The sequence below is a fragment of the Pituophis catenifer genome, unplaced genomic scaffold (genome assembly GCF_029215685.1).
Source record: "Pituophis catenifer annectens isolate HBS135680 unplaced genomic scaffold, rPitCat1.0.hap2 SCAF_3, whole genome shotgun sequence".
NCBI lineage: Eukaryota > Metazoa > Chordata > Lepidosauria > Squamata > Colubridae > Pituophis > Pituophis catenifer.
In genome coordinates this window covers 67,555,665-67,569,079 of record NW_027256883.1, presented here as the reverse complement: position 1 = coordinate 67,569,079, position 13,415 = coordinate 67,555,665, and the positions used below count along the sequence as shown (strand labels likewise).

Sequence of the window (13,415 nt, the reverse complement as noted above, 5' to 3'; positions counted from 1 at the left end):
ATAAGAAGTATTCCAGTGATTCCTCTCCTTTGAATCAGTTCCAGTCAGTATAAGGGGGAAAATAGAAATTGAGGTAGAGGTGGGGTACCTCAAAGCTTGATGCTTTCACATTTGAGTGAAAGAATGAGATCATCTGTTGGTTAGTGGCTCACTATTATTAGCTATTGACCTTATCCAGCTATACATTTAGGCCCTAGGCTAACCAGGTGACACATCAAGGTCTCATAACAATTTCTGGAAGCAGTTTGGGTGAGTAGGGGCTCATAACTCTGACAAAACTGAATGGCTGAGAACACTTGATTGTCTGAGTCTGGAGTGGGTCCATTTTTAGCCCTGAACAGAATTGTACTTCCCCTTTCAATGCTGGTACAGTCTGGGGAATTTTTTTGGATCATACCGCTTCCTTGAATAGGAAGTGCAACTGTGGCCAGGAAAGCTTATATAAGTTCATCGGTTGTGCCCGTACATGGGCCAGGAGATCCTTAAGACACTCAACTTATGCTTTTGTCACATCATATCTGGACTACCACAATGCACACTACCTGGGTTGCCAGTAGAAAGACCAGTCAGAAACTGTAATTTGTCCAGAATATGGGGGCATGGGCAGTTATACCATGTCCATGTAACATCTCTGCTTTATCAGTTGGTAATCAGTAGGCTTCCAGGTACAATTCAAGGTGCTGGCTATGTATATATGTAAGTCTGCTGTTTATCTGTTTGTAACTTTTAATTGGGGGAAATGGTACATGATAGGGCAACCATTTTTGAATCAACATGCTTCAAAAGGGCTATCTTAAAGAATGTATCCAATATCCAGGACCCATGATTCTCATAGAATTGAAATTTGGCAAAGTTGTGGCCATTTTAGTACCACTGCGCCATCATCTGGTTATTGTCATTTCCAATGTTCCCTGTCAGCTTCCACAACGAAAGTCGTATGGAAGCTGGCAGGAAGTCTGACATCACTCCTACTCCCGTTGCTTTTTTAATCTGCTTGTAGTCATTCTATTTCTGTTTAGGTAAATAAAGATCTCTGAAATGATGACCCAATGGGTCATAAATTGTCTACATATCTGTAAACCCCTTCATGACACAGCATCTAGTTATTTGAGGAATTATCTATCTCTAGTAGTTTCTCCGAGACCCCTGAATTCTAAGTTGGCATAATCAGGTGCCCATCAATTTAAGTGTCATGTGATGGAACTCAAGAAATGGACCTGTCATGCACTGCCTCTGAAACAACATTCTCCTCGAGATCCATTTGGCTTTCACCATGGCCTTATTTAAATGAGCTCTCACGGCTTGACTGTTCCCCTAGGTCTTGAGTCAGAGTAGGTTCCAGATCTGTGTGGTATTTTAGTTTATGCTGTTTCTCTAGACCCTTTCTAAATGTTTTATCTTTGTATTTTCTATTGTCCTTTTGGCAAGCTGTCTGGTCATCAGATTGGACCAGCCTAGAAATCTTACATACTGATGTATACATGGTCCTCCCCACAATAAAACTGCTTAACTACTAAAAAAACCTTAAACTTCTGCCCCAAGGTTTTCCATTTGCAAGTGCTATACATCCTAGTTAATAATAGCTAGCTTGTAATAGAGGCAGGCTTCTCTTTTTATTTTATGTTAGCTTCTATTCCACCTTTTTCACTCAAAAAGATGGCTTTTGGCAATTTACATTTACAGTAGACTTGAAATTCCCTCATCTACAGCTTTAAGAGGGTGCTATGCTGATATAACTATGCCTCCTTTCCCAATGAAGTCATTATATTTCTATTCAGTCTCTGCAAACTGATCAACTACCTGAGTACTAACACCTTTCTCATCCTTGGGATGAGAATTATCCCATGGAATTATATGTGAAGGACCTGAACATTATGTAATAAAAAAAGCTTCTTATAACAGCCCTATAGGTAAGTTCACCACTGCAGCCAAAACAATTATGGGTAAGAGAACATCATATCTATGGTCGCAAATGTTTTGTGATGAATTGAATAGTTAAGATTAATACACAAGTGAGATGTAGAGAAGATTGCCAAAGCTATTTTAAAAGTCCTTTATTAACCTGAATATATAAAAAAAGAGAAGTTTTCTATCATAGAGGAGCTCTTACTTCATGTGGAAACAAAACATTTTTACAAAGTGAAAAAATAAATATCTTTTTGGGAACAAGATTTATATGCTAATGTGCTATAAAAAAGTAGTTTTGATATTTGACAAAATGTCTGTGCAAAGAAACAAATGCATACACATATTACTGCTACATTAAGGCAATATGAAAAGTATATTTAGAAAGTCGCAGTAAAGTGACTTTTCTAGCTTTCATTTCAGCTAGTATTGCACATGATCATCTAGCTTTCAGTATTCTGTGGCATTCACTAGTTGACCAAAATCCAAAATGCTTAGGGAAAATAGGGTTTGTGGCAGATGGTTTTAAGAAATTTAACACAACTGCATTTTAAGGAGACACTAAGATTATAGTATTTGAGGAACACTTCTCCAAATATAAGGCATATGAACAGAAACAACAGCTGAGTTTTCTAAGGACAGAAAATCTTTAGAAAATCAAAATTACATTTTAAGTGTTTTATCCACATTTTCTTAGGTACCCACCAGGCTGCTGATTGACTCAAAAATTGATAATAAATTTTGCAAGTAATCTGATTGCAAGATCTGCTGAATAAACCCAGCTATTTGCTTAAAGCTTTGCAATCTTAATGTCTTAAGTGCACAAATTTAAAAATAAGTTTCTTACTTCAGTAAAACAAAAGCAGAAACGTAATTATACTACAATGGATGTACGTATTAAAAACTAGTCTTTCTAAAAGATAAATGGGAATGGTCATGCTAAAGTAATTTTTAAAACAATTTTAATAAAATGCATAAAACTGAGTTACTGCTGGATACTGCAGACTAAATTTTCATCTTTACTCTCAGAATATTGTTAATTTATTAATAATGCTGTTTCAAATAACACAAGTTTGTCTACAAGTCATTCACAGTATATCCTCTAAAATTTATTCTAATAAGAGCTTGTTCATATTCTCCCTTTCCAACTTTTGTCGTGGTCCTTCCAGTAATTGCTGGCAGATGTAGAAGTGATAGTTCTTTTTTATCGGTGGAATTGGAACTTTAGGGCAGTACTTTGGAAGTATGGATTAGTTAAAGTAACACAGAGGTCATATTAGAGTCAAATTAAGCAAGCTTGTGTGGGTAGGCAAATATACATGCTGCACGTGTTCTATTTCAGATCTGCAGACTGGACACACCTAGAAGGAAAATACAAGAATAATGTTACCAACTGAATGTCCAGAGTAAGTTTCATTAATTATCATAAACAGAAAATGCTAATACACAATTGACACTACTGAAGTCTTTTCCATTAATGGATTTTATTTGCGTAGACACACACACACACTACCCTATTACACAGCAAATGCTTTCTTCCAATGACTCCTTTCCAAAATCTAAAAATAGGAGTACAGAAATAATTAAAACTGTCTGGGAACACATCTATGGGACGCCAATGTCTGAACTAAATCTGGATTGCAAACATCCAGACTGCCACTAAATGGCAACATAAAGTTAAGATTTGTTTGTATCCCTTCTGTCATCTAGTGACAGTCTGGATTTTTGCAGTAAAGAAATGGTAGCCCCAATGCCATTATCTTCTGCTACTTTTTCTAGCTTTCTCTTCCTTCTCTCCCCCAGTGGGAGAGGAATTCTTCATAGTGCAGCGGTCCCACCCTTACCAGCTTGGAGGCCCAACCTGACACTATGTATGGGGGGAGGGGGGGAGGGCAGGAGCATGCACATGAACACACAGCTCTATTTGTGCGAGTGGCATGCACGCGCCCTCCATTCACACAAATGGAGCTTGACATGCAAGCAGAAGGCACTTATGCTTGTGCGCAAAGCTCCTTTCGCATGAGTGCAGGGAGCTCACATGTGCACTTGCCCATCACTCATCTGGCCCAATTTTGAACAGGCCTCGGCCTAGTAATGGGCCACAGCCTGGGGACCTGTTGTAGTGATTGACCAGATAAAGCCATTAGGTCAACTGCTGCAATAGTTAAGAAGCAGTAGATATCCCTCTTTCTCTTGCCCACCTGAAGTTGCTATAGCCTTGCAGGTACGCTTTCACTACTTGGCACCTCTGTCAAAATGTTGACATATCTAGAAAAAATATTCTGAATGTTCATTTAATGATTCATATATTTCTGGAGCCCAATTAAACATTTCTGATTCCAGTGAATTGACTTCCAGAAACATATGGACACATGGAACATTTGGACTGACCTGTTCTGGTGGAATATGAGGACAGAGATTCTAGAACTGCAACATATGCCAACTTAGAACATTTTACATATTTACTCATATTTAGGTGCAGCTGTCTAGGAAACAATAAAATCCTAAGAAAATATTTCATCTGAATGCAACATTTACAGATTTCAATTAAAAGCTTCACACTTATTTATTTATTTATTGAATTTATATAACCACCTATTCGCCCATGAAGACTCAAGGCAGTTTACAGAATAAAACCACATTTAAAACAATAAAACTAATAAAAAGAATCAAATAAATTAGATATAATAAAATCACCCCCAACCCCAGCAACAGCAGATCACGAGCCATTTAATGGGCTCCATCCCATTCTGGGTTCCCCAGGCCCACTGGCAGAACCAAGTCTTCAGCGCCTTCCAGAAGAGTACTATAGTGGGAGCTGTTCTAATCTCTGGGGGAATGATGTTTCAGAGAGAGGGAGCCACCATGGAGAAGGCCCTTCTTCTGGGTCCCACCAGGTGTATCTCCCTCGGAGATGGGACCCACAGCATTCTCTGCCTCTCCACTCTGATGGGTCGAGTAGATGTGACCAGCAAGAGACGGTCCCCTCAGATAACTTGGTCCCAAGCCATGAAGGGCTTTAAAGGTGACAACCAGCACCTTGAATTGTACCCGGAAGCAAATCGGCAGCCAATGCAGTGCCCGCAGCAGGGGTGATACATGTGCACACCGGGGTCTGCACAAAACCATACGGGCCGCTACATTTTGCACCAACTGGAGCTTCTGAATGCTCTTCAAGGGCAGCTCCATGCAGAGCATGTTGCAATAGTCAAGATGGGAAGTGACTAGGGCATGAGTGACTGTAAGGATTGTTGGTCCAGGAAAGGGCCTAACTGGCGCACAACCTGCAGTTGCAACAAAGGCCCTCCTGGCCACGACCACCTGCTCTTACGCAGTGTCTGTTTGGCCACCCCATCCAAGACCAAAGATGGTAATTCTCCCTGAGTCAACAAACCCCAAACCCAGAACCACTTTGTCTTGCTAGGGTTTAGTTTCAACCCGTTGCTCCCCATCCAGCTCCTAACAGCCCCCAGACACTGCGAGAGGGAGGACACAGCATCACTTAACTCACCACAGGCCTTTTTATATTTGTTGTATGTTAATCAACAGGGCCAGTAGTGCATTGATGAATAAAGCTTATCCCTCTCTTCCTTCCATAGTGTCTTGATGCATGGCTATACTTAGCCATGAACTGATGTTTAAATCTTGCATTCAAAGTTATTGTATGTTTGAGAGTTAAAAGAATTTCCAGTATTTTTTAAACTTAAATCAAAATGTAATACTTTACTGTGGCAACTGACTTTATACCTACTTGTAGCTGTATGGCGCATGTCTCACAGCACACAGTGTGGCCACATGGACAAAATGTTGAATTTATTTCTTCTTCACAGCATGCCATACACAGCAGAGACTCCTTAAACTTCTGTAGTTTTTCCTGAAGAGCTTTCATTTGCTGACAGTTGAGACCCTCACAATTGTTGTTACAGTTCATACTGTTTTCTGACGATTTAAGAGGAGAACTGGGGGGGCTTTGGTCATTACTTGAAACTAGATCCACAATGCCAGCATTGTAAAGAGCTCGTCTTGCATGATCATAAGCTTCCTTAGATGTCCGCTTAATGTCAAATACATACTTTTTCCCAAGATTAATATTTTCTGTCAGGAACAAGGATGCCAAGTGGCCCTTTAGGTCTCGGCTATATTGCATCATGACAGCGCTAGTAACAGTATCACACCTAGCAGGAAAAGAAGATATAAAAGATACATGAATCAAACAACCTTTTTTCCTTTATATCCCAAAACTAGTGAAATAAGAATCTGGCGAGGGGGAAAAGCCATGCGTAATATAAATATAATATAAATTTACATATTTCAATATTAGTGATTTAAAATGGATTTATTATCTACTTGTTTACAACATAATGGAACAGTTGTATGACAAACCACTTATATAATAGTATCAAGAACGCTGTAGTTGAATTTGACCTACAACTCTGTGTATGTGTGTGTACACAGAAATACAAACCTGTAAAATGCATGTGTTTCTGTTATTGCTCTGTATAGTCCACTAGCTGCTCTGGTGCTGATCATCTTGAAAAGATGAACGATGCTGTTTCCTGATTCTTTAGTGACAGTTAAGTATACATTCTTCCCAGACTGTGTAGCCATCTGAACAACTGAATATGCAATCCTAAAGCAATGGGAAAAAAATACAAAGAATGACACCATAATATTAAGCCCTAAAATGCTGTTATCAAAACAAAAATAGACCAAGTAGACTGGCGATGTAAAATTAACGATGAAATGTAAAGATGAATTGATCATTTTTGGAAAGAAATGAAACTAGCTTTAATAGCAATGAAAATCTTTCCCAAAATGTTGCCACTTCAAGAAATAAAATTTAACCATTGTATAATACTTCGGTAGCAGATCTGAAATATAAAAAGAATTCCTGAATTTTCTGCAGTAAAGAATATCTATAGTTATTTGGAGTTAGAATCTTTCCCATCCCCAAAAGTACATCTAAATGAAACAATCCATTTCAACAATACACAGTAAGAAATGTTCAATACCGTTATGCTAGAGACTCAGATAAAACAGCTGCATGCTTCAGAATCCTTTGGCTATTTTACAAGCTTTTGATAAAGTTTTTCAGGCAGGACTTTCTGGTAATCACCTGTTGATGGGAGTGAAGTCATCTGTACATCTGGAAATGCCTTCAGGGCCAACTCCAATAAAAAGTTTTTGCCCCTCGCTGTCTCTAACCGAATGCCATTCTACTCCATAGTTCTCTAGTGTTGACACAATCTGTAAAACTTGATATTCAGCTGAAACTTGGCTGAGACCGTCAAGATCCTTATGTTTTGCAATAATACTGTGGATAAAAATATGAAATAGGTTAATCACAATTTTGATTTTATCTTATAAATATATTGATTTGCTAGATTTTATTGTGAGAACTCTTAAAACAGATTTTACACAATCCATAACTCTTAAATTTAATACAATCAATTTGAAGGTATAATTAACATTGAGGATGGAAAGTTATAATTTTACTGAATGTAATATTATCAGTTATATTGAGAAAATTAAATTTACTAAATCAAAAGTATAACTTTTTATTTAAACCCTTATTAGGTCCAAGACAAAAATTAATCACTTTGATTATTCTAATCAGCTCCAAGGGACAGAGGACAGAAAGTAAGTTCTCTCACAGAAAGCAACTTTCATAAATTAAAACCCTTGCATCTACTGAACTCACATGCACATTAAAACAAAAATAAAAAATGAAACTTACAAGTAATTATTCTTATATACTCCTGCTGTATTGAAAGTTTAACAAAAGTTACCTGTCCAAAGTAGAAGAGGTCAGTTCTTTCATACAGAACTCTTCGTAGTGGTATTTGGCAGTATTCTGATTATAATCACCAAACTTCAACTGGGCAAGCAAAGCACTTAATTCAACAGCACGTTCAGAAGGACACTGTAGATTACCAGCCAGAAGGTCCTCCTCTATGTGCAGGAAAAACATATGCCTAAAACAGGAAATTTATTTTTGTAATGCAGAAATGAAACTTAGCAACATTTAAGACCTGCTCAAATACTACAAGAAATATTTCTGCTAATAACTGAAATATATTGTGAATAAAAATGGAACTACAAGAAATCCCAGAGTAAATTGATTGGAAACATTCTTTAAAAAAGTGCCAGTAAAATAACTGCATTTAAAATAAAATTGGAAGACTAAAACCCAGTAATATATTTAAATTTAGTTCCAGCCCAATAGGATTAGGAAAACATGAAATAAAAGAATGTAAAGCAGTTAGAAGAAAAAAAAAGAGCTATTCCATCATTACAAAAAAAGTAGCTAATATTCAAGATTCCTATTAGAAATCTGAGATTTTAATCTCTTAAAAGATATTTGGTAAACATCAAACATAGCTTCCTAAAACTATTAGCCAAGAAACTGTTATATGGTATGCCATATTCTATACAAAAACTCAGGGAATATCTTAGAAAAGAATGTGACAGGATACAAACATATTCAACTAAATTCAGAAAAATTCCAATATCCCATAATGTGAACATCTTAGGCTGAGAAAAATCATATTTTAGGAATATAACTCCAAATATATATCTAGTGACGTCTCAGAACAACTGATTTGCTCCTATTAAAACTGAGGGTTTTTGAGACCTGAATCTGGACTCATCACTTTTACCTTTTTGAATATGCCCAGTATTTAATGTGAAACTCCTGCTGAGTGCCTCCTGCTGATTGCCAATCTAATATAAAGAATATTTGTTCTTTATATTCCTTATAGCAACATCTTTTTAGAATAAACATTTAATTTTCTACCACTCTGAATATTTGGAAGTAGCTTCATTTTATGTCAGTTCAAATAAAGAATTGAATCAGATACAAAAACAGATAAGGCTGGTTTATAGTACGGTGCCATAGCATACCAGAGCAAAGGCAAAGGTTTTACAAGCTACACTGCTGATTAATCAGGGGAAAGGTTAACTCCGGATGTTCAACTCTGCTGCACGCAGTTAAGGATATACAGCACTTATCTCAGAAAAAAGCAATAGATTCTACAGCACTTACATAAACAAACACTTTATCTAGTGCAGTGGTTTGATGTTTGGACTACAAATTACAAATATTTCATTAGTGCAAATGTCTGATGAAACTATGATTTTAACTGCAGACATCCATTTGAACTAAGTAGCACATCTAATATAGCTCACTTCAAGTCTGAGAAATTAAGCTCTTCACTAAATGGGAAATCAATTTGAGGTGACTTTTCTCAAAAATTTGTATCCGTTCTTTAATTTTTAGACATTAAACACCCAAAAAAAAAGTTATAGCAAACTGCCATAAGTTCTTCAAGACAGTTGAACTACAAAAGCAGAACTTTTGCCAGAGGCAACTGCGGCAGACCAATCAGGGACTGAATTTCTTAAGCATCTCCTCTTTCTTCCAGGGAAGCAGCCGCTGATTTGACGAAACAGCATAGCAGCTATTAACAAGGGTTACTTTCAGTCAATGACCTATAGTTACATTGTTGTTGCTTTTCTCAGCACCAGACTTTCTTCCTTTAAGCCAGAGACTTTACAATTGCAAAATGAGTCACGCCCAAAAGTGTTTGGGAGTCAGCTTTCACACTACAATGCCTTTTGGAACATGTATTTTTTAAACCTAATTTATTTGGGGGTTGTTTTTTTTTTTACCAAAGATGGATATCCACATAAGAGAGGGAAAAGAAATAGCATATTTATATTTAGCATATTTTCTGTGCTAATTTGGTGCTGTCTCAAATCTATTTTCTTCAATCATTAGATAGGCTAAGGAAAAAATGCTAACAATTAGGGGAAAATATACAAATAGCATTCATAACCTGTTGAAGTAGGCAAAAAAACCCAGCTGATTTATTGACGTGACATAAATTTGAATCATCGTGGTGTAGATCACAGCATAGAAATCAGTAGATTTTAATTCCAACAGAGTCTCAGGTTGGTATAAATCATGCTTTGCAGCTACTCCACAAAAATATATAGTACTGTGAAAGTCTTAGACCACCATTAGATTTGTTGCTGGAGCAATGGTATAATGACAATATGTATAATTATGTCTCAGTCTCCTTATCAGAATACAACCAGAAAATATAGGAAATTTGTATGCTGTATTCAAAAAACAGGAAAAGGGAGAAAAAACAGCTTCCATAGGCTAAAGTAGCAATTATATACACTTGAGCAACAGTACACACATGACTTCTGAAAACCCAAATGGAATGGAACACTAAGTACTGTCATTACTACCACCTGTATGTGTCCTTCTATTCCATGCCAAAATGACTGTTGTGCAAAAAGCTCTATTATACCAGGTTTGTGCAAGACATGCTTGGGCATTACACACAGTTCAGACACATGTTGTATGTCTGTTGGAAACTTGTTAATAAGACCAACTTTCAATTACAGCCAAAATGCCAAAGATCACAGAATTTGACAGATGTAAAATCATAATTTTGCATCAGGAAAGCCACTCTCAAAGGAAACCAAGACCAGGAAATAATTATAGATGGCCATTAAACCTTTGCTAAAACAAAGTGGGATTTTTGCATAGTGCTGTAATTATATTTCAAACAATAATTTGGGTTGCATTGTACAGTGATGCACTATTACAATGTTATAAGCAAAATATTCAGTAATTATTCTACCATATAAGGGTAGAACAACAGAAGGTCTGGGCTCTTCAGGGATATGGTAATGTAGCCAATCTGTCAGCAAAGTTATAATTTTGATTCTGCATAGAGAAGGTGATTGATAGCCTCAATGAACCCTCAAACTTGTAAGTAAAGGATTTATGTAAAGAATATTCTTCCATCATACATGCAGAAAACTTTCCAAAATTTTTGTAAAACTCTTACAAAAACTAGGAAAATAAAGAACATACTCTGGACGTTTAAGTTCAGACATGTTACAGTTCACAAACCACAAATAAAATAATAGTCTTCCAAATTGCTAAAAGTCAATGACAATTTTTTGTGAGTACTTGTAAATCCAGTTTATAGTTATATATTTTTAAGAAAAAACATCTGTTTTCTCTTTGTAGCTTGAAACAGTCATTTGAGTATTACTGTAATATGACACAGATTAAAGGAGGAGTCCTGTAAACTGAAACACAGAGGAAGTTTCCTGTCTTGAACATTTTAAAATGACCTGCAATAACACTGCGAAGAGGTTACTATCGGGCACTGGAGCCAATACTTTAAATTTCTTATTCTTCTAGAACTCCATAACTAAATGAACCATTGCCAAATCCATACAGGAACACTAATAATTACATAACACCAATATTTTCAGTAAGGTTTTTCAATATTTTCAACTAGAGCCTTTAATGGTGGCCTCTTTCCAGTACAGGGTACACAATAAAAAGCATACCATAAAGCTAAGATCAACTGAAAAACTAAGACACCTTAAGTATTGCTGAAAGTTCAAAGTCATAGTTACTCTATGGAGCCGCAGACTACAAAATAATAAACAGAAACAATTTTCAGTGAAGGTTTATTTCTTTTTACCTTGTCTGCTCCTGCAAGATCAGATGTGGCTCCACAAAGAACTTGACCCGTAGTTTCAATCTGTAAGGAGGCAAGCCATCCATCTGTTGGGATATTCTATTTCTCAAATTCAGCCACAAGTTCTCTCCCTTGCTTCCTGTAAACTGGAGTCCGAAGTAATCAACTTCTATAATCCCCAGTCGCCTGCAAACCTATGATTACAAGTTAAACATCATAAACACTACTGTAATGAGCACTAGCAAAAGATGCTATAAGGTACCCATTTACTTAACAAGGTTACCTAAACAGTTTCCCAATTATTACCAGCCAAGACAATATTTTCGGAAGAAGTAGTCAGCTAAGAGGGCTCTTATGGAAGCTTAGTGACCTTCCTATCTAAAGCTTTCAAGGGATCAACAAAATTGCAAACATAAAACCCAAAAATATAACAGTCTCCCTAGAGAATAACTTAAAATATGAACCTTTAACCTTGTGGATAGCAATTGCAGCAGCTGGAGTTTCAAACCAGGAGTTTCAACTATACATGGACACGAATAGGTCAAAATTAGGAGCACTCTAATGCTTTTTTCCCCCCAAAAGGCAACTGGGCTTTACTTTTGAAAAGGTTTCGCTTCTCCTCCAAGAAGCTTCTTCGGTTCTAACTTTCGTTTTCCAAGGGAAAAAACCGAGAAAGTCCAGTTTGCCTTTTGGAAAAGGCACCTCTGGGACAACCATGACCCGGGATGATTGAGAATCTCCACAGGCATCTCTAATGTTTGCTTAACAGGCGCTCCTGCTTCCTTTCCCTGTCTCCCTCCGCATCCCAACAGGTCCACGAAGCCCGGCGGGATGTTCTCAAGCAGCGCCCAATTCAGGGGGCGCCACCGCCTCTGCAAATGCCACGTGGCCAGTGCGGTTAAAACGGGGCTAAGAGGGGATTTTCCCGGTCTGTGTGTGTATGTATGTGGGGGGGGGGATAACGAGCAAACCAGCAAGCCGGCATATCAACTGAGTGGCTCCCAAGCAACGCGTGGGAGATGAGGAGGCTCAGCCCGGTGTCACCGCCGGGGAGAAGCAGGGGGGGAGACAGGCACGTCTCCTTCCTTCTGGCTTCACCCGCAGCGGCTGCATCGAGCGGCGAGGCGGCGGTTGAGGGTCCCGCCTCGCGCCGCGCCAGCGCGTGAGCCACAGGGCGCGCGGGCGGGGGAGCGCGTGGCATCGGGAAAGAGCGGGGGGGGGAGGAGGGAAAGGCCACTCGCCGGAGGAGCCCCTCCGCGAGCCCCGAACGGCCGCTCAGGTGTAAAGGGGAGGGGGTGGCGAAGGAAAGCGCGACTTTTCACCTGGTTCAGGCAGTCTTCGCCATTGGCTTTGGCCTCCACCTCTACTTCCATCACCACCGCATCCGGCCTGGTCACATAGCACAGCATGGCTGCCTCTTGTCACCAAGACGCACCCCAAAGAGTCCCTGTTTGCCGTCTCGGTCCCCTCTAACGTGCTCCCCGCAACCCTTAAAAAAGTCTTTTCGGTGCTCTGAGGTTCGCCGGTGAAAGCGCTCCTTTATCGTCTCGGTCTCCCTCCTCCCTCCTCAGTCCCCGCCCCCAAGCGAAGCCTAGCCAATGAATGCGCTGAAAAGCGGCGCTGCCGCGAGACACCCTGAACCTAGAAGGCGGTTTGTTTTCGCTAAAGAGGTACAGTCTCGGCTATTGCGGCAGATACTTCTGGTTCCCGATGGTGCTCTATGTGCGGGGCCAGAATAGGGGTGGGGGAGATAGGAGCAAATGTCAAATGGAAATATCTAAAGCAGGGGAAATTAAAAGTTATGCGGAAGAGTTCCTGGGCGGTCATATGCAGTGCACTTTTTTTCCCCCAAGCAATGAGGAAAAATAGAACGGTGGTCACAGAAGAAGAAATCTCAAATATATAGTCACCAGAAAATAAAGAGAAATAGGCTGGCATACAACTGGACAAAAAGCAGAAAGCATATGTTGAAATCACCCATCTGCAAAAGTAAGA

At 38.8% G+C, this 13,415-nt stretch overlaps 1 protein-coding gene across 1 annotated transcript; it reads right to left on the bottom strand.

Annotated features, from left to right (window-relative positions):
- Positions 1–2,039: 2,039 nt before the first annotated feature.
- MYLIP (myosin regulatory light chain interacting protein) lies at positions 2,040–12,915 on the bottom strand. The gene is made up of 7 exons (XM_070940680.1): positions 12,743–12,915; positions 11,424–11,614; positions 7,695–7,880; positions 7,022–7,219; positions 6,371–6,535; positions 5,657–6,080; positions 2,040–3,266 (listed from the first exon to the last, which is right to left on the bottom strand). The coding sequence occupies exons 1-7, from the start codon at positions 12,827–12,829 to the stop codon at positions 3,177–3,179; spliced, it is 1,341 nt and encodes a 446-aa protein (XP_070796781.1). The 5' UTR covers positions 12,830–12,915; the 3' UTR covers positions 2,040–3,176.
- Between the last annotated feature and the right edge of the window lie 500 nt (positions 12,916–13,415).